The sequence below is a fragment of the Urocitellus parryii genome, chromosome 9 (assembly GCF_045843805.1).
Source record: "Urocitellus parryii isolate mUroPar1 chromosome 9, mUroPar1.hap1, whole genome shotgun sequence".
Taxonomy (NCBI): domain Eukaryota; kingdom Metazoa; phylum Chordata; class Mammalia; order Rodentia; family Sciuridae; genus Urocitellus; species Urocitellus parryii.
The window spans coordinates 44,909,660-44,934,716 of record NC_135539.1 but is presented as its reverse complement, the minus strand read 5'-3'; the positions used below and the strand labels follow the sequence as shown (position 1 = coordinate 44,934,716).

General features: G+C 49.9%; 1 protein-coding gene across 1 annotated transcript in view; it reads right to left on the bottom strand.

The window, feature by feature from the left end:
- Positions 1-561: 561 nt before the first annotated feature.
- The window catches only part of LOC144256953 (phosphatidylinositol 4,5-bisphosphate 3-kinase catalytic subunit delta isoform-like), a 34,424-nt gene continuing 9,928 nt past the window's right edge, over positions 562-25,057 (bottom strand). Inside the window, exons 3-25 of the mRNA XM_077802880.1 lie at positions 19,013-19,132; positions 11,626-11,786; positions 9,845-10,073; positions 9,515-9,747; positions 8,953-9,114; positions 8,650-8,799; positions 8,178-8,267; positions 6,888-7,109; positions 6,152-6,248; positions 5,933-6,063; positions 5,500-5,550; positions 5,260-5,427; positions 5,052-5,173; positions 4,713-4,856; positions 4,469-4,568; positions 4,173-4,351; positions 3,962-4,074; positions 3,722-3,800; positions 3,085-3,252; positions 2,427-2,550; positions 2,112-2,257; positions 1,675-1,807; positions 562-1,060 (exon numbers count right to left, since the gene is read on the bottom strand). Coding sequence (XP_077659006.1) covers positions 923-1,060; positions 1,675-1,807; positions 2,112-2,257; positions 2,427-2,550; positions 3,085-3,252; positions 3,722-3,800; positions 3,962-4,074; positions 4,173-4,351; positions 4,469-4,568; positions 4,713-4,856; positions 5,052-5,173; positions 5,260-5,427; positions 5,500-5,550; positions 5,933-6,063; positions 6,152-6,248; positions 6,888-7,109; positions 8,178-8,267; positions 8,650-8,799; positions 8,953-9,114; positions 9,515-9,747; positions 9,845-10,073; positions 11,626-11,769 — 3,123 coding nt within the window. The 5' untranslated portion in view covers positions 11,770-11,786; positions 19,013-19,132 and the 3' untranslated portion in view covers positions 562-922. The remainder of the gene's footprint in view (positions 1,061-1,674; positions 1,808-2,111; positions 2,258-2,426; positions 2,551-3,084; positions 3,253-3,721; positions 3,801-3,961; positions 4,075-4,172; positions 4,352-4,468; positions 4,569-4,712; positions 4,857-5,051; positions 5,174-5,259; positions 5,428-5,499; positions 5,551-5,932; positions 6,064-6,151; positions 6,249-6,887; positions 7,110-8,177; positions 8,268-8,649; positions 8,800-8,952; positions 9,115-9,514; positions 9,748-9,844; positions 10,074-11,625; positions 11,787-19,012; positions 19,133-25,057) is intronic.

Here is a 25,057-nt window from a genome sequence, read left to right as displayed (position 1 = left end):
TAGAGGTTCAGTAAATAGAGTGGTATTATTTTCTTACATGAAGGTGAAAGAGGTGAGGGCATCCTCTACCTGAGAGTCACTTTAGCAGTGAAGAGCAAGCATCTCTGTGGCTATGGGGTGCCCTGGCTTCTTTGGGAGCTTCCCAGGACTTGGTCAATGGAGAACACGCAGGGTGGGCCACACAGGTGGCAGAAGGTGATCTGGGGATTGAGGTGTCCTAAGTGGACAGGAGGCCAAGTAACTGCTAGGTGGAGAGCCTGGGAATAAGGCTTCCCCAAGAGGAAGTGAGTCTTTGCTGGGCAAGATCCACCAGCTGGAAGACCTGGAATGCCCATCCTAAGACAAGAGCAAGGTACAACCTCATGGTGCCCAACGCACCGTGCTTGGACTCAGTGCAGCACCCGTCCTCTGCACTAGGCATTTGCATTTATGGTGTTTTGTTCTTTTTGTTATTTTTTACTTGTAGATGGAAAAATACCTTTATTTTAATTTATTTTTATGTGGTGCTGAAGATTAAAACCAGCGCTTCACACGTGCGAGGCAAGCACTCTACTACTGAGCTTACAACCCCAGCCCTGGCTGTTTGGTTCTTTATTATAGTTTTTTTTATACATGTATGACAGTGGAATATATTATAATTCTTATTACACAAATAAAACACAATTTTTCCTATCTCTTGTTTTATACAAAGTATATTTTCACAAATTTGTGTCTTTGTACATCTACTTTGGATAATAATGTCCATCACATTTCCCCATCATCTTGAAACATTTCCTGTCTGTCTAAATAACTAGTGTAAACAAAATATAATTGTGTTGTTCTTTCCCATGAGGTGTAGTTCAGGTGTAGGCCCCATCTAGGACAACCAAGGGTAGCTGTCCTCAGACAGGTTTGTCAGCCTGTGGCAGCTCAGAGGTGGCCACTATTGCCGGTTGTCTTTGGTCAGGTTGTGTGCCAGCCAGTTCACTTTGGTCTTCCAGCTCTCCCTCAGGGCTTCATTGAACTTCACCCTGAAGTGCTTCAGCCCCTCCTCCTCCGTCTTCCCCAGCGCCAGGGTGTCCTGGGACAGAATCATCACAACTGCATCAACATTCAGGGATCCTGACCCTGCTGCATCTGCAATCCCTTCTGCCTCCCTATACTCCTGCACCCTCGGGTTGTTGAAATTCCTTCCTAAAAGAACTGCAAGCAGAGGGTCAGGCAGCCTCACCTTAGCTGAGAGAAGGGCAGGAGAAGCTTTAGGGAATACACCCCCTCCCACTCTGCCTCTCACTAACTGAAAAGACAGGAATGCAAAGTGTCTTGCAAACCTACAAGAGACTTTATCTCATGCATGAAAGATACTGAGGACACATGGTATAACCAAACAAGATCACAGTTCACCTGCAACTGGGCGGGAATAGGCCCAGGAAGTGCAACATTCTGGCCACTTCCCACCATACTGCACTGCTGGGCCTGGGATGGCATGAGGGCCGCCATCTGAGAGGTGAATCTCCTAGGTCCCTGAGCTGTTCGGGCAAGATGCACTCTGACCAGGATGAGCTCTGCCAAGCTCATTTTTTATACTATACATAGGGAAGGCAGGCTCCTCCACAGCTGTAGACATTCAGGAGGCCTTGTGAAGTTTGTGGTAGACCCTGGCCTCCAGTCTGGTGTGGTCCTGTGCTGGCATACCTTCAAATAGTGGATGTCATTGGAGGAGCTTAGCTCAGGCAGGCCTGCTGCCTGCATCAGAGCAAAGAGTTGGAGGATGAGGAGCCCATGGCGCCGCAGAATGCTGTAGGCCTGTTCACAGTAGCCTCGAAACCTGCAGAGGTGGAGGAAATAGATAAATCCCTGGGTCCTCCCTGCCATCCCCAGCCCCAAACAAGCAGGGGTTCTGCATCCAGCCAGCACCTGCCACTGAGTGTCTGCCCCTGGCCTGGACCTGCCTCCTACACCTCTCATGGACCTCCTGTTTGCACTGCCCAACAGGGTACTCTTGGATTGGGGTGCACCTGCAGAGAAGGCAGCACCCCCAGGGTGGAGGCAGGAGTTAGCCTGAGGGTTATGTCCCCATCCCTGCCCCTGGCTGGACACTGTCCCCTCACTGGGGCCCTGGGCACCCTCACTTTTCAAATTTCTCATTATTACTAGTATTGCCCTGCTGAATCACGTGGACAAAGTCATGGGTGAGGATGAATGGGACTCGCTCATGGTTGATTCCAAACTTGGTCTTGAAATTCCCCAGAATGTGGCCAAAGTCAATGTGAAATAGCTGAGGGGAGGGAAGGGCAGGGAGAATAGGCTTCACAAAGAGAGATTCCAGTTAGAGGAAGTCAGCAGGACTTGGGACACTCTTCTGGGAGGTATGGGTAGGTCAGAGAGGCCACTGGGCCAGGGATGTAAGACAAGCTCACTGGGCAGCTGAACACAGTGCCCCTTACCTGCCCATTCTCACGGATCATGATGTTGTCACTGTGCCGGTCACCGATGCCCTGCACATATGTAGCCACACAGTAGCCAGCACAAGAGAGGGTGAAATCCTCAATGGCTCGATCCAGGGCTTCTCTGGGTGGGGAAGATTGAAAACCAGGGCTCCTTATATTTTCCCTCCTCTTGAATCCGGCCTTGTGTTAATCAACAAGGAGGGCATTATTCTGGAGCATAGGTCACCATGCCCAGCTTGAAATTGCCCCCTTCTTCCACACAATACCATTCAGAGAAGCCAAGGTCTATGTATTAGATGAAGAGAGGCTGCATAAAGAGGCACAACTGACAGCCAAGTCCCTAGGTGTGTGACTGGCCCCTTGGTAGAAGCTCTGGGCTCAGGCAATATCACAGATGCTAGCCATAGCACCAGCTATTTCAAACCACAGCAGAACCCACTCAAGCTGTATATTTGTGACTAAACACAGTGGTGGTTTTAACGCCCAAAGAGTTGAGTAGCATAACACAGCCATGAAAAATGGACACCCAGGAACAGTCCTACCCCAAATCAGATGTGGGCCAGTGCTCAGCTGAGCCAAGCAGCCATGGAAACTGTCACAGGCCTTCCCTCACCTTTCACTCTATGGAGCCTCTCCCAGGAATAAGAAAGCCTACCCAGGGTTCTTGGACTTGAGCCAGTTGAGCAGGGCATCCTTGTTGAAGGCAGCCATGGCAGCCAGGTTGCTCTGGTTCAGCTGGATGTTGGCAATGGTGTCCGAGTGCTGCACCGCCTCAATGAGGCCCATGCAGTCACCAGTGGGAAGGCAGCCATAGGGGGTCATCCTAGCACATGAGAAGAGGCACAGGCAGACACTATGGTTAAGGACATTCTCTGGGGCTACTGGAACCCCCTGGAAATTGAGGCACCCAACAAAACCACAGGGAATACTGCTAAAATTCCTAAGGATGCCAGATGGGGTGTGGGGCTCTGGGGAAGGTGCCTTAGAGACACAGAACTGGCACCCAAGTTGCAGAGCACACCTTGGCTGGGCTCATGTTTGCTCTGAAGAGAATGAGTCAGTGGGCTTGGAAGAAGGTGGCACTGCTCCCCAAGGGGTAGGAAGCCAGGAAATAGGAGCTGAGCATCAGGAATGGCCTTACCCAAACCCCTCCAGCTCCCCTACCCCTCTTGTAAGAACAGCCGCTCTCACATCCAACAGGGAGGTGTCAGTTTAGACCAGGAACTCCTCCAGGAGCAGGCTCTGAGGCCTGTTACAGACCCAAACAAACAGGTGGTGGATAGAGGCCCCACCTTAGGTCCAGGCCCTCCTGCTTCCACAGGGCGTCCATGAGCTGGATCATCTGCAGAGTCAGCATGTCCTGGCGGAGGTCTGGAAGGGCAGGAGTTTCTAGTGGGTTATACACCCATGCAAGGCTCAGAGTATCTGAGCTCTGTCTTCTCAGGGAACCCCCTGGGGCCCTACCACAGAATAGTATTGGCCTAGGTGAGAAGGCCAAGGCCTCAGCATGTCCCCTGCCCAGCCTGGCTCACCATCCCTGTTCTTAAAGATGATGCCAACGCTGTCACCACTGCCTGCCTCCTCACTGCTGTACATGATCCACAGGGGTTTCATCTTGGAGTCCATGAAGGTGCACCTTTCCACACTGCAGGTAGAGGGCCGTGTTGCCCTGGGCAGTTGGGGGCTTAGGGTGGGGAGGGGGCTTAGGGCCTGGCTCCAGGTGGGGCTAGGCCTGGGGCTCACCAGACTTCTGCCAGCATCGTGCTGGGGTCCAATGGGGACTGCAAGTGTGAAAGGGCTTCTAGATAAGTATCCTGGCACATGTACAAGTGCATCAGCTCCTTAGTTTGGGGCTTGGTGGTCTTCTGGGAGCTCACCTTCACAAAGTCGCTCAGGGCCTTCAGCTTGCTCAGTGCTTCTGCCTGGTGGGCAGAATGGAGTAGCAGCAGTGCACATGAGCCTGAGCCAGAACCAGGAGTATGACTGTGAAGGGGCCTGGAAGGGGAGCCCGCCTCAGGCACAGGCACTCTGAGCCTCACCTGCTTCATCAGCACCTTCATGTGGTGGGTGCTGCCCCTGAAGTAGGCCTCCATGATGAGGCCAAAACGCAAGGCCACGGACGGCACATGCATCTCAGAGCTGGAGGGAGAAGATGGGGCTGAGAATGGCCAGGAGTGGCACATAGCCCCTCCTCAGCCCAGTAAACATGAGGTCAGCAGGAGACCCTCATCCCCCATGGCTTTTCTAGGTTTCCAAGGAATCAGCAGGGGTGCATCCAGCTACCGAAGATGCCAGAATAGGAAGTGGCCAATCTTTCCGTTGGCCAGAGCCCGGTCCAACAAGAATTGGGTCAGTTTGCAGTCCAGGTAGGACTTGTACTTGAGGACCTGCACCAGCTGCAGCAAGCACTGGAGAAGCTTGTCGTCCCTGTAGGGGAGGAAGGCTGGTTGAGTCTGGGGTTCTGAAACTCAGGAAAGAGGTCTCCAGCTGGCAGGTGACTGGAAAGAGGGTGAGGCCAGCCTAAGCTCATCTCCACCCAGCACCCACTTCCAGGTTGCCAGGGCAAGATGTCTTAGTGAGGAACTGGCAGCATGTGGGCCTCAGTGCCCAGCTGGGACTCACGTCAGTTTCTGCAAGGACCTGATGGCAAAGGAGCCCACGTGGCAGTCAGGGAAGCTGAAGTCCAGCAGCTCCAGGGCATTCAGGACAGGAAGCTCGGGCCAGGAGCACAGCAGGTAGAGCATCTGGAGGACGCTTTGCAGTCAGGTGGTGGGGGGCCCACTGCTATCTCTCTACTCCAGCTGTGCCCCTGGTGCCCCTCTCCACCCACCTGGGCCACATCCTCGTGCTTGTTCCACTTGGTCACGAGCAGCAGGTGGGCCAGAGCCTCTGGGAAGTGCTCCTGCACTTCATGCCGCATCTTCCACACCAGGTCCTTCTCATGCTCATACAGCTCTCCCAACCCCCGCTGCTCCAGGATTCCCTGCAGCTGCAGCTTCTAAGGGGCGCAGGCAGACTGAGGCCTCCAGCCCAGCACCTGGCTCCATGCCCCACCAGCACCCCAGCTCACATCCTCCTTGGTAGTAGGCCCATGCTCCCCGTGACGTCCCAGCTCTAGAATCTGCAACAAGTGTACCTGCTGTGAGCTCCCCAGGCCTGGGCCAGCACTGGCAGGGCTCTAGGCAGGGCGTCTACACCTCAGCACTACTGCCAACCACTCTTGCTGGTGGGAGCCCTCCTGCATACTTCAGGGCATTCAGTAGCATCTCCAGGCTCAGCCTGCCTCAGGCCAGTAGTACCTCTCCCATCGGCTGTGACAGCAAAATGTCATCAGACATCACCAACATCCCCTGGTGGGCCACATAGCTACCGGAACGCCTCAAATCAGCATGATAACCTAGCCCCCAGAAATGGGCAAAGCCTGGGGTGGCCAGGGACCCCGTCTGAGGAGCTCCAGGAAAGCTCCTGGTTAGCGCTCAGCTTCCAAGAAGGACCTCACTGACCTTCTCCAGGGCAGGGTAGTACATAGGGTGAGGGGCCACCTCGGGCAGGTAGATGACCAGGGTGACAGCACTCTCTGTGTTGGGATTGCTATGCACGGTACCCATGGGGTTCAGCAGGTCTCCTTTCTCATCTGAAGGCAGGGAGAGATGTAGTTGTAGGGGAACCAGTTCTGGATGCCTTACCCTCCAAGAGCCTCTCCCTGCTGGGCCTGGGTCCACCTGGGACAGAGGGCCACATATAGAGGCAGAGCTCCCCAGTCTTGAGCTGGTCCTTGTAGTCAAACAGCATGAGGTTGACCCAGGCGATTGGGCAGTCCTGGAGAAGGATACTACAGATCAGAGTGAGCCTCTTCTTGTTCATATGCAGAATGGAACCAGTCTCCAGGCCAAGCAGGAGAGAAGATCCAGACTGCATGGAAGGTCTCCAAGTTAGACCCAGGAGGAGGGGAAGGACCCGCTATCTCTTTCCTATCAGAGTTTCAGTAATTAAGCCAGAAAGATCCCTTCCTGGCTGCCTGCATCTTCACACCCAGCATCCAGAGGCACTTGAGTAAGCTCACCAGTCCCATAGCTGGCCCAGGACAAGGGGCAAGTCACATCCTGGGTCTAGTGACTTGGGGCCCAGCCACACTCTCCCCAGGCAGCCACTCACTCATCATTTCTGTCCCCCTGAGAACACTGTCCTTCCACCAAGGGAGCTGCCTCCAGGACCCCTAAGGACCACAGGTCTGGGCTAGATATTTCATGTCAGGCAACTCATGAGCTGTTACTCAGGCAGCACAGGAAGCCAGACTAAGGAGCCAGACTAGGGAAGGCAGAGAGACTGGGGTCCCCAGGCTCTCCCAGGAACCTGTTCTCAGGGTGCCTGCCTGTGGGAGCAGGATGGCAAGAGGCCCCAGTAAGGGGTTTCACTGGGTGTCTGAGGCCTGGGCCTTTCCCAGTCAGCCCAACCCACCTCCTTCTTGGGTTTTTTCTTGCTAGAGTGCACCTTCTTGGCCTTCTCCATCACCACATAGAGTGCAAAGCAGAGCCGGGCCATGCGCGGCAGGTCACAGATGTGGATGTCAAACTCCAGATGCTGCTTCCACATGGGCTCTGAGCACACGCTCACCTCCAAGCTGGACATCGTCTTGCACAGCATCTCATTGCCATGGAAGAGCCCAGCCTGCACCACCAGCTGGGGAAGGGGTACAGGGCATGGATGAGGGAGTAAAGGCCCAACCCCATCTAAAGTTCCAATCCTCTCCTTGAAGGTCCCCATTTACACAGGGGTCCAAATCTTCTTCTTGCATTGAGAGTGGTCCAGCAGTGTGTAGGCTGGCAGCTCAGTGGTACAGGTGTCTTGCGGCATTGGTACCCCAGGATGCGCTGGGGCAAGCCAGTCTCAGTACACTTGACTCTGTGGGTCAACTCAGAACCTCAGTTTCCTCATCAGGGTTCAGAAGTTCCAGGGTCCCTTCTGCTTCTAACAGCTCTGGCTACCTTCATGCTTAGCATCTTCTGAGCCCCATGTGGCTCCAGTCTCCAGTGTACCTGTTTCAGTTCCAACCTGCCAGCCCATCCCCAGAGCAGCTCCCACCCAGTCCTCCGTGACTCCTGCAGACACAACCCCCTTCCCAGATTGTAAAGTAATGCCAAAAAAAAAGAGACCCAGACAAGACATGCTATGCTCTGTGGACCCAGACAGGCATCACCTCCCAGAAGTGGGACAATAAATCCACCTCTGCAGGTGGTTCTAAGTGCAGAGGAGCCATGAAAGTGCTTTTTGAAGAGACAACAGGGCACTGTTCCCCAAGCCCATGGGGGCTCAGCTTCCAGGGGAACCATGTGCAGTGTCCCCCAGACTCTGGGCACCCCTGGGTTGGTAACCCCTGGAAGCACCTCAGCCCAGCTGCAGCCAGCTTCTATGGTGCCTTACACATCTCTGACTGGGCCTCCTACTTCAATGGGCTGTGTCTGATTCCACAAGCTCCACCAAAGTCAAATACCCACAAGTTGCTTGGCCCAGGTTTCCATTAATTGGCCTCCCTGGCCTGCTCCCCTCCCCTCTTATTGTTTGGATGTGGTTCACAGCCAATCCAGGCAGAGATAATGAGTAATGTGCCCAGGTGACTTTTGTGTGACACCCTCCCACTCTTCTTTCTCTGCTGCCCCTCCAGGCTACAGCACACCCTGTTTGTGAAAAAAAAAAAAAACACACACACACAAAAACACCTGTCCACTCACCTGGTACCCGAGCCCCTACCTTCATCTGCTCATCAGCATTGATTCTGCTGCCCTGGATGAGCTCAATGCAGAAAGGCTGTCCCAGTGACCACAGGGACACAGAGGAAGGCTAGAGAGGAGAGGAGAGGGGCTTAAATCCCAGCTCATTCCCCTGGCTACTGAAAGGCTGGGGAGAGGGGGAGAAGGTCCCAAATTTATGGCAAGGTTCAGAAACCTGTCGCCAACACCAACCTTTACTAATCTGCCACACAGGGGCCCAGGGGCTCCAGCCCCCCTGAGATCTGCAGAGAAGTAGGCAATCTGGGATTGCAGTAGCTCAGACAGGACCCTACCCTGGGTGTCAGCTCAAGGCCCTGACTCTCCAAAAGGACTGCACCATCCAAAGTCCCCTGGATCAACACCTAGCCCTGGTGCTGCCCAAGAGGCTCTAGGATTGGCCAAAAGGAGGTAGGAAGAGAAAAACGGTAAGAAAAGGGAGGACATCATCTCACCTTCTTCATGGGAATGGGGGGCGGTTTGGTGTGTGGTTTCTGGACCTGAGGGGTCGGTTTTCTCTGCTCATCCCTCATGGCAAGGATGGAAGAGGAGTGCACCATGGTCAGGTGGGGGGTCTGTCCACTGTGCAGGCAGCTGCATATGTACTGAGATGAGAGTGTAAGATTGAACTGTCAATGGGTGGTATATCCATTCCCTGGAACCAAGAGAGACCCACAGTCTGGCTCTCTCACTCCTGTGCTGGCCCCTTCTAGAGTGGTAGGGATCCCAGAGTGCAGAGGGCTCCTTGCAGGCCTCACCTTGAATTGACAGTGCAGGTAGCTGCCATAGAGGTACTCATGCCTCCTATTCACCTGCAGCACATAGTCCTCAGGCTGCTCCATTGTGAGCTTCTGGTACATCTTGGCCTTCTTCTGGAGGGCACAGGCCATCAGCGCTAGGGGCACATCCTTGGTGGACACCTGGATGGTGAAGCTCTCCCGTGGGGAGGAGGGAGGGTTGGCATGCTGCTCTCAGGCCCATAGGCTTCTGGGGAAAAGGGGCAAGGCCACATGCCTGCCTTTATTGGGTATCCCCAAGTGTGAGCCCTACAAGGGCAGGGCCTGGGTCATTCACTGGTGAAAGTAACAGCAGACACCCAGGAAATACTTGTCCAGTGAATTAAGGGACCAATTCAGCCTTGGTGAGCTTACCTGGTGGGATGCCTGCATACCTGGAAAATGCCATGTGATGCCAGTGAGTGAAGGGAAATTTGGAGGCCTGGGACACTGGAGTGTCTTATCAGTGGAAGGTCCCCATGGGCACAGCAGCCCATGTGCCACAGCTGGGGCAGCCTCCCTAGGACATAGGCTATGGGCTCACCCTGCTGCCCTCAAATTTGACATTGACCAGCAGGTCTGGGTTGGAGATTTGAGAGGTGTTGCTGTCCCCCCAGCTCCTGGTGGAGGGCTCCAGCTGAAGGGGAAAACTGTATTGCAGCCAGGCCTCCCAGCCCAGCTGCTGCCGGGGGGCAGCTGCCTCCTCGCTGAACTGGCCCATCTTAGTGCGGAAGTCATTCACTTCTGGGTCTTGCAGGCAATCGAACTCGTGGAGGCCTGTAGGGCAGGAGCAGGCTCAGTGCAGGTGCATGTGGCACCAGCCACCCAGGTGTGCCCTACCTTGCCAAGGTGGGGGCTGATCTGTGAACCCTACCTTTGCCGATGAGGAGGCTGATCTGTGAGTTGATTACCTTCTCCATGCGGTCACCCTCGTGGGTCACCAAGCACAGCATGGGCAGGAAGGGCTGGACATCACACAGCCGCTGCTGCTCATCCTCTAGCTCCTGCTGCTCTGCGGTCTGGTTGACACAGGTGAACACGTAGGCCTTGGGGTCACTGAGCATGTGGAAGAGGGGCTCATTCTGGGCTTCGTGCCATAGCATCTGGGAGGAATGGTTATGGTCAGCCTTGCTGGCCATGACAGCTGCTGGAAGGCAGTCAGAGGCCTCTAGTCTGGGCATCCCACTCTGCATGAGCCACATAGAGGGCAAAGGGAGACCCTAACATCACCTCCTAGGAACCCTTTGGCCCTTGGGACCAACCAGCTACTCAGCAAGCTTCCTGTCCCTGTGCTCTCTGAAGCACTTGATGTGTGGAGATTGGGGACTGAGCAGCCACGCCTGCCTTAGACACATTATCTAGGGCTGCTTTCACCCCACCAAGGCGATGGTGGCCTTGAGCCATGGCAGAGCTGAACCACTGTGACACATAACACATAGCCCACAAAGTTTCATATCAATAAAAATATGAAGAAACCAAAACCACAATGAAGTGAGAGATGGGACTCCAGGGACAAGTCTGCTACTGTAGTGTTCCAACTTTAGGCACACTGTTTGAAGTTCTGTAAGCACATCAAGTGAACCATATAATGATGTTTACAGGAACTAGAATATGAACAAGATATTACTGTAGTCACTCAGAAAAACAAGTCATGAAAGTTCATAATCAGAATTTAGTTAGAATGTGGTTAGAAAACAGGAAATGGCTAAGGTAGTGCCTGTGGCTGTCTTCTATGGCAGGATCACAGGCAGGTCTCTTCCTTCTCATTCTTATTTTCCAAAATTTTATGGACCAATATTATTATTGAACTCAGGGACACTGAACTACAGAGCCATACCCTCAGCCCTTTTTCATATTTTCTTTAGTGACAGGTTCTCATTTAATTGCTTCGAATCTCACTACGTTGTTGAGGCTGGCTTTGAACTTACAATCCTCCTGACTCAGCCACCAGAACATTTGGGGACACACACAGCTACTTTTGAAGTAGAAAAATTTAAGGAAGAATGGAAGGAAGGCAGAGAGAAAATTTCCAGGATATTAAAAAAAATCCCTCAAGTGTGATCCATTGATTCTATCATTTTTTTCTTGTTCTCAATAATAGCTTTTAAAATTGTGAAATAAATTCTTGCCCTCGGGCAGTCCAAGGCATGACCCATTAAACCCGAGTTTGTAAGTGGCACAACCCCATTGAAAGTCACAGGACAGCTTCTACCAAAGCAGATGTTCATTGCTTTGACTCAGTAATTCATCCTCAAATTTATTCAATGAACCTGAGGACCCTTTCCAAGGATAATGGGCACTATGTTGGCAACAGTTTTAAAGACAAATTCCTGCAAGGCCCGTATGTGTCTGGGAGCAGACTGTGGTCACTAAAGTGACAGACAGCATAATGTGAGTCAAACTTTCAAAGTTCCATTTCAGCACTGGAGGCTTAAGGGCAACTGAGGCTAGTAGCTGGTCCTCTGGTAACTAGGGATGGGAACACATTGCCTTGGGGTAAGCTGAATTTGGATAGTAAGTGGAGTTTAACCACCCATTTTATACAAGTTCTTGATATTGTATATTTTTCAAAATTTATATCTGAGGTTCTCAAGTGTGAGGAACAATTCCTCTGTCTTTCTGAGCTCCCAGGGCTGACAGGAGACCAGGCAGTACCTGCTTGATTGTGCTGAGGTTGGCATTGCGGGACACAGGAAAGCTCAAGTAGATCCCTGTGGGCAGAAGGAAGTCAACCACCACACTCTGATTCTTCTCCTCCTGGGTCCAGAATTCCATGAGACAGTCAATCCCCAGGGGCATTCTGCTTTGTTATTTCTCTGTGGCCACGTGACATGTAAAGGAAGCAAAGGCAGAGAGTCCTTGAGAGTAGTGTATGGGGGCCTCAGGCAATGTGAGGCTCAGGGCTGAGGGCTCCCAGCTGGGCACATGGTGTTCTCCTCCCACAGGGCCCCCACTGCCCAGGTAGCTGCTGCTCCTACTGCCCCAGATAACTATCTGCACTTGGCTGCCTCTCACCCTGGTGGACACATCTGCCTCCCTCACAGCGGGCCCAGAGCCATAGACCAAATAATTTTCCTCTGGAAATTGTGTATCAGCGAGATGCTATCATGGCCACCACAGAGCACTTACCTAACATGTTCAAGGCCCTGGGTTCTATCCCCAGCCCAACCCAAACAAATACCACAAGAATTATTTTGTCTACTCAATTTTCACACTATTTATAGGTTAAAAATATTCACCAACCCAAGTTGTCCCAAACAAATAAAGCTTTTCTGATAAAGACCAGGTATCAATTTCTAAATTTCAATTAATGTAAATTAAATAAACTGTGGGTTATTTTGGGCATGGGATGAGGTGCAATTCTGAGGATGGCACCCAGGGCCTTGTGCATGTGAAACAATTGCTTTACTACTGAGCTGCCTCCCAAACAAACAGAAAGTTTTGAAGTTCATTCCTCAATTGTGCACTATCTACATTTCAAGTGACCAAGAGTTCCATATAGTGAAACCTATGATAGGTATAAATCCATCATTCACTTGCTCAAGTACCCCATGTTTTTCTCAACGTGGTGCTGCCCATCGTGAGCTCATGCTTGATCTCCAAATTACCCTCAGCATTTGCTATTGTCAAACTTACTCATTTTTGCCAATCTGATGGGTATGAAATTGGCTTACTTTGCTTAAATTGCTTTTCGCTGATAATTCACAAAATGTTTAGCTTTTGCAGAAATCCTACTTGTAACCTTGGCATGTGCCCTGCGGGGTTATTTATCTTATTCTTGTTACTTTATAGAATCTATATATTCTACATTCTATTCCTTTGTGGATTAAATGAAGTGGAAATGTTTTCTTCCTACTCTGAGTCATCTTTTCTCTTGGTATATGATCTCTTTTTGGTAAATAAAATTTTTTATTATTAATGCAATAAAATACATCAATGTTTTTGGAGGAGGTCACTCAGTATTAGAGATAATTAGCATGCACAAGACCCTGGGTTCTATCACCAGCACTACAAAAAAAGGGAAAACAATCCCATGCAACTTCCCTACCTACTGTAACATCACAGCTCCTGTATTTAAATGACTTTTGAAAGTATTTGAAAGGACATTCAGTTTTCATTTGTTTTGAGAGAGTGTTTCACTATGTAGCCCAGGTTGAATGCAATCTTGCGATCCTCCTGCCTCAGCCTCCTGAGTAGTGGGGATGACAAGCATGTGTAGTGGTGCCCAGCTACAGACATGTTTAATTTAAGAGTGATATTCTCTGGTGGCAGTGCCAGCTGGGGCCAGACATCCCTGGTGGGATGTGGAAGTGGCTTGGAGCAGTGTGATTCACACATTGCCTTGTCCTTCTAGGGCACTGCTGCTGGCAGAGGATTCCTTGGATTGTGAAACCACATCCTATTTGAGGTTCCTCTTTCTTAGAATGGCCAAGCCAAAGCATTCCTTTATTATTCAAAACCTGGGGGACTATCAGGAATCCTGGAGAATCTGTCTATGATGCCATATGTTCTTTGGCCAAGTGGGGAAGTCAGTGGGACATACTGGGTCACCTAATCTGGTGAGGCCAAGATGAGCACACAAGGGAAGACCTACCAGGAGCTCTGAACAAAAGGCCTGGGTTCTGAGAAAATGCACTCCTGCTCTCCTGCCCTCAGTACCCTGGAAGTGAAGTCTTCAACCATACTTCCCCAGCTAGGTGGCAGGGAAATAATTCCACAGAAAGTGAAAAAGTGGAAGACCCATGAAGGCTTGTGCAGGATAGAGAGTGAACAGGAGACAGGACAGGAGAAAGCCAGATCTCCTTCCCTCTCTCTGTTCCCAGGACTCAGAGTTCATCAGCCAAAAAGCCTCAACCCTCTGCTCTGGACAAAGCCCAGACCCATTACTCTCTCTCTCTCTCTCACAGATGTCAGCAAATTCAGGGACTTCAGAACTTTCCAAGAATGCAAACTGATATGACCACCTTGGAAAACTCTCTGGCAGAATCTGTGAAAGGTAAACACACCTGTGCCCTGCACCAACACATCCACTCCTCAACAGATGGGCCCAGAGACACGTGAGAGTGACTGTGACATCACTGCTTGGGACAGCCTTGACAAACTCACATCAGCAGTAGGGTGGGGAAATAAACTGCAGTTATTCTTTCCAAGTATAATGTTATATCACAGGCAAGATGAATATTCTGCAAAGGCAGACACAATGCCACAATGTAAATGAATCTCATAGACAGAAGGGTGAACAAAAGGATCCTGGAACCAAAACCAGGTGCTCATGATTTCAACCACATGGAGAATGACAAGGGAGAACCACTCATCTATCTTGGCAGCAGAGTTACCCCAGCCTGAGGGCCTGAGGGGCTTCTGGGTGTTGAAAGCATTTTGGTTTTCTATCTGGAGACTTTTCACAAGTGCCTCATACATTGGTCCACATGGTTCAGATGGGCTGACTTCACTCCTAGCCACTAAGATGGCATGAGACACAGGCCCAGCCAATCAGAAGTCAGAGTTTCCCCTCAACTGTGGGTCAGATGGGACACAGGAATGGAACTCAGGCCCAACCCATCCCTGGATGTCACCTCCCTGGCTCCAATAATCCCAGGAAGGGCATGTGAATATCAAGTCCATTGACTAGGTTTCAATGTCCAGACTTCCTTCTGGAGTAGCAGGAAAGATATACTATTGACATGAAGCTTCTAGGAACTGTCCACTGCACTTAGGGGCAGAAACTGAGAAGAGACCAACATAGGAAAGCAGAACTCCAAATGGAAATGGAGAACACAAGCATGGGCACGAGGATGTCACTGAGTCCCTGGACCTGGCCATGTCTGCAGCTTGTCCCTTCTTCCTTTCCCGTCTCACCCTCTCTTCTCTCCAGAGAAGTTTCAGTTGGGTTTTCTGCCACTTGCTGTATCTTTCCATGAGTGCAGCCACATTTCCTTTTGGAAGTTTCTAGTGTCTACAAAGTCCTTTGCTTGGAAGGTGCCCTGTCTCTGTGAGTCAACCTGTGTCCTCTGTACTGCCATCTAGAGGCAAACAGGCAGTCCACCTGACCTCTGTCACTGATGGAAGACCCCATCTAGAGCATCTGGTTAGCTCAGAATTCCAAACTTTGCCCAAAGTGGCTGGAAACAGTTTCAAAGTGATAACTGGGAAAGGTAGTGGCAATGTGTGGCTGGAGAGAGGCCTGTAGGGACAAATCATAGAAGAATGTTTCAGGTACCAAGCTCCTGCAGAGTCTAAAAGTGTGCCACAACCCCTCCCTAGTCTCCAGAAAACTTTCTTGCTGGCCACATCGCTGAGCTTGCTGCCAGCCCCCCTGGCATTTTTCAACGTAAGCCACATTCTGTATGCCTGTCCAGGAACAATTGCCTGATTTATGAACTCAAGAACTCATGGCTATCTTTAATAGTTTCATCTCATAACTTGCATTCATGCATTACTGGATTTTTAATTTTTTATGTATCACTCAGTCTTGGATACATTCCTTAATTCCACTAGTAAGTATGAAGCTTGATTAAGTACTAGGCATTGCAGGAGGAGCTGGGAATAGGGTGGTGATGGCCCTGACAGAGCTCACACTCCACAGGGAGACACTGGTCCACAAGCAAATAGGCAGGGAAGCAGAGTGTCCACACATGGCCCAAATGTAGGGGAGGACAGTGCCACATGACGCTGTTATGGAGAGTAGCTGATGGGAAGGGGCACCCCATGTAGTAGGCTAGGAAAGACCCCCATGGAGAGGACCTGAAGTGAGGGCCAGAGAGTGGAGGGGAGACGTGGTGGAGATGGGGTTCAAGGTCATGAGGGTCGGAATCCTGCACATCCTGGAGAACAGGGCAGCACCTGGGTTTCTGCTTTTAGTGAGATGGGTGGCCTAGGAGGGTTTTTTGGAAAATCAATGATGGGATGTGACTTTCATCCAAGACAAAGCCACTGGCAGTGCTATGGAGGGACTTATGAGAATCAAGTCAAGGAGGCAGTGGGTGAGCATCAGTGAGTTTTTTTGACCCAGCACTGAATATCAAGCAGAATCCAACCTGCTCCCAAGAGGAAAGGGTTCAGGTGGAGAGGAGTCATGGATAGCCGAGGGTTTGGGCCTGGGAGTCTGCAGGGCTGGTGGTCATTGGATGCCCAGGGAAGTAGAGGGTGATACAGAGCCCTGGTGATGAGGCAACAGGTGGTCCATCTCAGACAGATAAAATCTGAACTGCTGATTGACACCAGTAAAGAAAGGTGTGCCCCTGTCAGAGGTCCAGTGACCCGGTCCAGAACCCATGGGAGCCATCTGTGGGGTTGCAGAGATTTAATCTGGGGCCAGCATGTGACAAATGGAGACCCATGGGAGCAGGTGATATGGCCTAGACAAAGGGTCAAAGAAGGCCAGGGGCACCCCAGGAGCAAGGGTGGCATCATTCCAGGATGAAACTTTAGCAATCCCTCCCTCCCAGGCCTCTGTCTTCCCAAGCTGACTGTTCTGTCCAAGCCTGACATTCAGAGAGCATCAGGGAAGTAGCACAGCACAGACTCAGTTCCTCTCACCTCTTGGCCACTAGGTCCAAAAAGGCAGCTGAAGGACAGCAGAGATTCTTGTGGGTATCCATCTCAGGAAACCCTGTCATCCCTTCCAGTGTCATGGAGTATCCCTGTTGGCTGTTCTTTCCTAACCCAAGCCTAAGGAACATGTGGGGGTCTGACCTGGGCCCTGCAGAGGCAGCAAAGTAATTTCCACAAACATCTTAAGGAACACACTGTGGCCCACGGGCCTCACTGCCAGGAGCAGGAATACTTCTTTGCCTTCTGAGGGAGGGCAAGTAGGGACATACCCACAACTAAAGATCCTTCCGCCAGCTGAAGCTGCAACCATTGACTGCCCCTCTAGGCTGATAGCCCCACTGGCTGGTGGCCTGGCTGAGCCGAGGATACCTGAGGGATTCCCTTTCTTTATCCTACACCTCTGCCAGGGCTCTGGGCCAGAACCTTCCCAGTCTGGTAGACTCTACTGCTTTTCCCTGGCCATCTCAAATGTGACTAACTGACCAGGCAGCACTGCCCAGCTTCTGCTGATGTAAAGACAGGCTTTGGGACCTTCTGTTACATGTTCTGGGCAATGGATTTCCAGGGGAAACATGAGTCCCTCCAGGCATAGTGGACAGGCACTGAGAAAGAAGTGAAGATGTGTCCTGCCCATTTGTGTGACAAACATCTCCCTGAGGGAACCCCAGGCGATATGTGCCACGTTCCCTACACGTCGCCTATGGAGTATCCATGAGCTGCTCAAGCACAGGAACCATGCCTATGAGACTGAACCCAATGACAAGATATCATCTCCCTTCTGGATACCAGAGCCAGAATTCACAACCCAACTAACCTGAGAAAAGGGACCTCAGTCACAGAAACCTCGAGAGGGCAGAAATGCACACAGTCCAAGTGTCTACCCCAAACCCAAGCTGGGCGGATACAAGACCAACAGCCTCCTCAACCAAAGAGAAAGAGAAAACCCTGCAGAGGTACTTGTGAGGTACATGACCGATGATCACAAAGGCCAGCCTGTTGCACCATGCTGAGCCAGCAGTGTCTGGGCTCGGCTCCTTGACCTGGGTTCAATATATAGATGCCCTTATTAACTGAAATTGACACTTTTCCCATTGTCCAACCTCTGTGGACAAGTGAGTGGGCACTTCAGGGTCAGAAGGTGCTGTGCCCTGGGGCCCAGTTCCCAGCAGAACTCCTAGACATTCACCAGGAAGGTCCTAGAAACTGCCATCTGGCTCTGTCTACCAGAAAAAGCACAAAGACCCTTCAACCACCACAACCTTCTGGAGACCCCAGGAGTAGAGGTATGGGGGAGGCCTCCTCCTTGGCCCAGTTCTTCAGCAGGCATTTCTGTGAGCACCTTCTAGTTTCCCAGTAGGCGCTGCACAGGCACCACCCCTTCTCCTAGAGAAGTTGTAGTCTAACAGAAACAGACGAATTTTAAAAGGAAGGAAATGAATAAACAAGATGATTTCAAAGAAGAAAATGCCTAGAATGTGGAAAAGAGAAAGGGTGGGCAGGAGACGGTCATCAGGGGAGGTTACACTGAATAGGTGAGGCCCTGATGAGAGACAAGCTAACAAAGACCCAAGACATGGGAGTAACCATAGGGTTCCAGGCAGCAGGATGGGAGTGCAAAGGCCCCAAGCCAGGTGTCTGGGAATGGGGAGATGACAGCAAGCGTGTGACCCTGCAGGGCCCTGGTGCCACAGCCAGGATTCCAGGCTTTGCTATAACTGCAACGGGAGCCCATGGGAGGATTTTAGGCAGGGGTCAGACTTGGCCTGTTTGTTCCTCTACAAAAAAGATGGCTTTGGCTGCAGTGAGAGAAGTGGAAGTAAGGGGGTTCAGGATGGAAGCAGGAGAGGACAGCAAAACCCCAGGCAAAAACAGACAGGGGAGAGATTAACCAGGGGAAGAAAGAACTCTGCCCCACAAGCCCAATACACCTGAATCCTCTACTTCAACAAGCAGAGGAGCAGATGTCCCAGCAGGCTGTACTTCTGCTGTCCTTACCAACTTCTTGACCTCAAGTACAAGTCAGGAGAAATAAATAGTGCAGGGCCCCCCCCTAAAGGATATGTCTAGGCTAGATGTACTACTATTCTTAAACACAAGGCCTTGTGTTTTGTGGTCTCACGCATGGGAGGCTGAGCTACTTCCCAGCCCCAAGATAGCAGCTTTATTTGCAATCAAGAATCAAGTGGTAACAGTTGGGCACAAGGGTACACACCTGAAATCTCAGCTACTGGGGAAGCTAAGGAAGGAGGATCACAAGTTTGAAGATAGCCTTAGCAATACAGGGGAAATCCTGTCTCAAAATTACAGAAGTAATAAGTGCTAAGATGGAGCTCAGTGGTACAGTGTCCCCGAGTTCAATCCCCAACACTGGAAGAATAAAAACAAAAGTGGACTTTCACTCATTAAGCAGGGAAGGAGTTTGAAGATGATGAAATATCTGCTGCATTATAAAAAAAATCATGATCCTGTTGAAGAGTATGTGGAAGACCTGGGAAAAGTGGTGCCAGCCTGTAATCCTGGAGGCTCAGGAGGCTTTGGTAGGAAGATGGTGAGTTCAAAGCCAGCCTCAGCTTCGGTGAGATGCCAAGTAACTCAGGGAGTCCAGTCTCTAAATAAAATACAAAAAAAAAAAATGGTAGGTATGTGGTTAAGCGACCCCCTCCCCCCACAAAATAAAACAGTATGAGGAAAAATTCATAATTAGCAAAATGAAGACAAAGTAAATAAAAAGTTGAGAGAATTGCCAAGTCCAGGAAAAACACAAAGCGCAACAAGAAAAGACATACGACTGGGGTGCACTGAGTGGACACCACTGTGCATGGCAAAACTGCTACTATTTCATACAGACTCTGGATTCCAGTTTGTACCCCTGGCACTTCTGTGCCAGGATCTCAGCCTTGCAGTGTGTCAATGCTGCCACTCCAGAGCCAAGGATAGATCACCCTCCTCAGCCCTGTTCACTTCCTTAATGTGACACAGACACATCTCATCAATTGGGTCAGGCTACAAGTCCTGGCTATAAGAGAGGCCAAAATTTTGCAGTTCCCATGGTGGGTAGGTGTTTGCTATGGATACAGTCTATCCCAAACTTATGTGCTGAAATCCTGGTACTCTGTGGTGATATTAAGTGGTGGGGCCTAAACTGGGAGCAATATCACATGCCTCTAATCCCAGCTACTCTGGAGGCAGAGGCAGGAGGGTCACAAATTTGAGGCCAGCCTCGCAACTTAGTGAGACACTCTCTCAAAATATAAAGGGCTGGAGATTTAGCTTAGTGCTAGAGTGATCCTGAGTTCAACCTCCAATACCCTCAACAAAAAGGAGGTGAGTCCTGGGCTGGAGATGTGGCTCACCGGTAGCGCGCTCACCTGGCATGCGTGCGGCCCGGGTTCGATCCTCAGCACCACATACCAACAAAGATGTTGTGTCTGCCGAGAACTAAAAAATAAATATTAAAAATTCTCTCTCTCTCTCTCTCTCTCTCTCTCTCTCTCTCTCTCTCTCCTCTCTCACTCTCTCTTTAAAAAAAAAAAAAAAAAAGGAGGTGAGTCCTGGTGTGAGTCTCTCTCTCTCTCTCTCTCTCTCTCTCTCTCTCTCTCTCTCCTCTCTCACTCTCTCTTTAAAAAAAAAAAAAAAAAAAAGGAGGTGAGTCCTGGTGTGAGGCCCTTAAGTCATAAGTGGTGCTGCCTTGAAGGGAATGCTGTTCTCCTGGAGTGAGTTCTCAGGAAAGAGTTGTTACAAAATATGAGCGCAGTGCCTCCCCATAATGGTGGCCTGCAGCTTTCTTTCTTTTTTTCTCTCCCTCTTACATGCACTTCTTCTGTGATGCCATCTGCCATTAGTCCCTCACCAGAGGTTAAACTGATGGGGCTGTCCCATCTTGAATTTTCAAGTTCTAAAACTGTGAACTCAATAAACCTCTTTGCTTTATAAGTATCTGGGTCCATGTATCTAGATATAAATACAACCTACTATAGTGTTATTGTTTCTGCCTTATCCCAAGACTATTCAACATACTAATAGCTGAACTATGCATAGAAAGCATTTAACAGCTGGGCCTAATGTAAATGAGAGAAATTGCATCCACTTCTTTCCTCATTTACTCTCTGATGTTAGTAGAGAACATCCTCATAAGGCTTCCTTGCAAAGAGATGAAAAGAGCGTTGGAGTTTTTGAAAATGCACATCTAACTGGGCGCAGTGGTGCATACTTATAATCCAGCAACTCAGGAGGCTGAGGCGGGTGGAATGCCAGTTCAAGGTCAGTCTGGGCAATTCAGTGAGACCCTGTCTCAAAAATAAAATAAAAAAAGGCTGGGGGATGTGGCTTAGAAGTAAAACAACCTGATTCAATCCCCAGAATCAATCAATCATCTCTCTCTCTCTCTCTCTCTCTCTCTCTCTCTCTCTCTCTCTCTCACACACACACACACACACACACACAAAGGAAGAAAGAAAGCAAAGAAAATTCACAACTAAACCTGTATCTAATGTACTATTTTACTTAAATGATGAAAACATTCTGAGTTTGAAATTCATTTTCCTTGGAATTTGAAACATCTGTCCATTTTCATATAGTTTTAGTGTTTCTTTTGCTTTTGAAAAAGTCCATGGTAAATCTGTTCTTTGATCAGGATGCAGCATTTTTCCTTCTGTTAAGGTTACTTCTACTTATGGAGGCATTTTGTTTTATTTTTATTTTTTTTGAGAAAGGGTCTCACTACATTGCTCATGCTGGTCTTAAACTCTCCAGCTTAAGTCATCCTCCTGCCTCAGCCTCTCAATTAATCATGATCACAGGAGCATGACTGGCATGAGTCAAATGCCAAAGGCTGCAGCTCACTAACTGGCTCTGGAGCTCCTCGGTACAAATCCATTCCAGGCAGCTGCATCCTTCTCTTTAGAATTGCCTAAAGTCTAGTCCACATCCTCACTTGTTTGCTGAAGTTTGGGTCATTTTCTTCTTTTGGGACTGCTATTGCTATGAAGATGACCTTCTTTGGCTAGAGTGTCAGGGAGGTTGGACCTTCTCTAAATTCTTAACTTCAGAAACATATTTCTCCTCCCTTCCCCAAAACACTGCTTTCTTCCCCAACGTACCTCTCCAGAATGAGCCATGAAAGACCACTAGCAAAGTCCCTGCTGCCTGGCAGCTCAAATGTACTTTGGTGGCAATGAGCATCATTCCACACTTTCCTGACTCTGAGTTGCTTATTTGTTGGGGAAAAAAAGAAAAAAAAACACATATAAAACAGAATCTCAGAAACCTCCAGTGCAAGCTCTTACAGGACTTTAGCCTAACTGCAACTTCTTCACCCCTGTTTCCCTTCTTGCATGCCACTCCCATTTTGAATGACTGGCCCTTCTCATGGCCTTTGCCAGTGCCATTCATTGCTAAGTTTGGTGGTACTAAAGCATACCACAGGGGTATTTCCAGATCCTGGAACAGGGCTGTACATATGGATGACTCACATAAATTTTTTAGAGTTGTTTGTTAATTTTATTTGTTTTTTTTTGAGAGGAAAGTAATTAATCAGAGCCATGCCTGGGTTCTAATTTCAGTTGATAGCTGCAGAAAGTAGATTGAGAAACTTGAGAATTTGACTGGCCATGTGGATCTGTTTTCAAAGCCCAATCTAAAGGAAAATTCATTCCTGTTTCCTGGAGATGAAATGAAAGGATGTGAGGGAGGGGTACCTGCTCACTGAATTTGTGGTGTTAGTTTCTCCACCTTGGGAACTTCTGGAAATACTCTGATCACAAAGAGTTGAAAGAAACAGAGAAAGAAAGAAAAGGCCTGACAAAACACCCGAGCTCCAACCGAACTGGGTGAATTCTAGAAGAAGAATCTATCCCTTCTCCCAACCCTGGCCCTGGGCACAGCTACCTGCACAGTCAGCCTGGACCCCAGCAGGTGGGATGGGGAGGGCTTCTTAAGAGCCACAATCCTAAAACATGGCTTCTGTATGAGATGCAAGCAGAACCTTAGAAACCTACTGGAAGAGGCATGTGCTAAAACAACACATTTCCCAGGGGCCAAGCTAGAGCCTTCTGGGCTACCAGCCCAGTTCCTGGAAGGATGCTCTAAGGACCCTGCTGCAAGAGCAGAGGAGCTTAATCCAGGTATACACCAAGGAGAAACCAAGTGGGTGCTGGGAACGAATGCCTGAGCCTGCTCCCAGAGAGAAGCGGACACCTACTATCTGCCGGACCCCTACTCCCTGCCCTGCAGAGCAGCAGGAGCAGGACCTGGACCAAGAGTCCCCGCCTTCACATGCTTTGAAAAGAAGCAAAACTGTGGCTTCTAGCATTAATTCTCCCACTCTTCCACAGTCCACCCTGAAGTCCTGTGCTTTAAGAGGAAGTAAAGCCATCAGTGGGGGTGGGATGGAGCACACAGGTGCCCTATTGCCACTCTTGACTTCTGACAATAGTGGCTCATGACAGAAACCAAAAGTGAAAAACCCTAAAATGTCCAGCTGTTCTCTGAGTGTCAGAAATGACCAGCTACCTTCCTGCGAAGGCCTGATGACTTACCTCCCTCAGGATCAGGGAGGGCTAGGAGGAGACAAAGGCCTCTCTTCAGTCACACTCAGGCTGGACAGTGCAGATCTGATAGGAGGTGAAGTCCCCAAACCTCCCCAGTGCAGCAGACACAGTGGACCTGAGCCAAGGGCCATGCACCACCAGGGACTCCTGAGCCTGCAGCCACATCTTGTGACCCTGTTTCTGCCCAGACTTTTGCTTGCTTCAAGTACATAACTGTCTCCTCCCAAGTTCCTAGGTGCCTTCAAAGAGGCCTTGGGAAAGTGCTTCTTTCCCTCAAAACGAGCCTAGAAAATATTTAAAAGGAAATTAGATCTGCTTTACTATATAAAGTCTCTGGGAGAGTACATGTCATGAGAGGTCCCGAGCAGTACCCTACAGAGCCCAAGGGCTAGAGTTACACTCTCATGATTCTAGCCAGTCTGGCTACATGCAAGCTGAGTCACCTGGGCAAAGCACTGACCTTGCTGGGCCCCCGAGTTCTTATCAGTAGAACAGATAAAAGCAACTTACAAAAAAAAAAAAGATATAACACCCCCCCTGCCAAAAAAATAAAAATAAAAACACTTAAAATAGTACCTAGTGCACAGGCAGTACTCAATTAATCTTAGCTTAAAAAGAAATTCTGAGCCAGGCACACACCTATAACCCCAGCTGCGCTGGGGACGCTGAGGCAGGAGGATCACAAGTTCAAAGCCAGCCTCAGCAATTTAGAGAGGTGCTAAACAACTCAGTGAGACTCTGTCTCTAATAAAATACAAAATAGGACTAGGGATGTGGCTCAGTGTGAAGTGCCCCTAAATTCAATCCCCAGTAACTCCCCCAAAAAAGAAAAAAAAATCTGCAAGTATTTAATAAAATAGTTCTTTTTTCATTGTTTTTATTGTTGTCGTATAGTCTTTTTTTTTTTTTTTTCAAACAGATCCTGATTTGTTACCCAGGCTGATCTTGAACTCTTAGGTTCAAGACAGCCTCCAGCTTTAGCCATGTAGCTGGTATGACAGGCCAGCATCACCACTCCCAACCCAGTTCCTAAATTTTTAACTTGTCTGTACATGTGCAGGTCTATCATAAAACTTAAAAAAAAAAAGCAAATTCTTCTCAAAGACAAAAGGAACACATGGGACTCGTGGAACATGCCTGGAGTTGGGCAGGAGGCCCCCAGGCCCACGCCAGCACTCACTAAGCTGACAGGAGCTGCGTGCTGAGTTCTCCCTCCGCCGATCTACTTCACTTGGACATGTTCAGGTGTATGTTTTGGCTCCTCCACCCCAACATGAGCTCCCCAAGCAAGGGACAGTAGGTTGGCCTTCTGGTGCACCTCTGAACTCTCTGAGAAAGGGACAGTGCATTGGCCTCTGGTGCACCTCTGAGCTCCCCGAGCAGGGGACAGTGCATTGGGCATTGTGCCAATGAGCCTGGACTCATGCTGCCTGGTCCCACCAAAGCAGCTGTCTGTGAGCCTTCCTCCCCCTGTGCCAGCCTCTGGGGAGGCAGCAACCCTTCCTGAAAAGAGGGACTCCTTGGGGAGAACCTCCCCAGCAGGCATGAGCATAAAGGTGGGTGTCAGGACACAGGAAGCCGGTCATTTCTGACACTCAGAGAACAGCTGGACATTTTAGGGATTTTCTGTCACTGCAGCACTGTGGATGGTCTTTACAAAACCCCCTGCCTGGGCTCCCCTCACCCAAGTTAAAACCAACAGGGCAACACAGTCACTCTGCGGGGGTAGAGGGTACTAGAGACGCTCAGAGGGGTAGGGCAGTCTCACCAACTAACACAAACTGCCGGGCTCCCCAGTGGCTCCCACCTAGAATCAAAGACTGAACCTGCAAGCTGTGGGGACAGCCTCTGCCCACTGTGGAGCAAAGCCCACACTCATACTTCTCACAACCTAAGCCACTCTCAGCGGATGGCTGGCAAGGGAAGGACCAAGAGGTCTCTGCAGGATGGTCCCACAAGAGGGAGCTGGATGATTGACTCAGCTC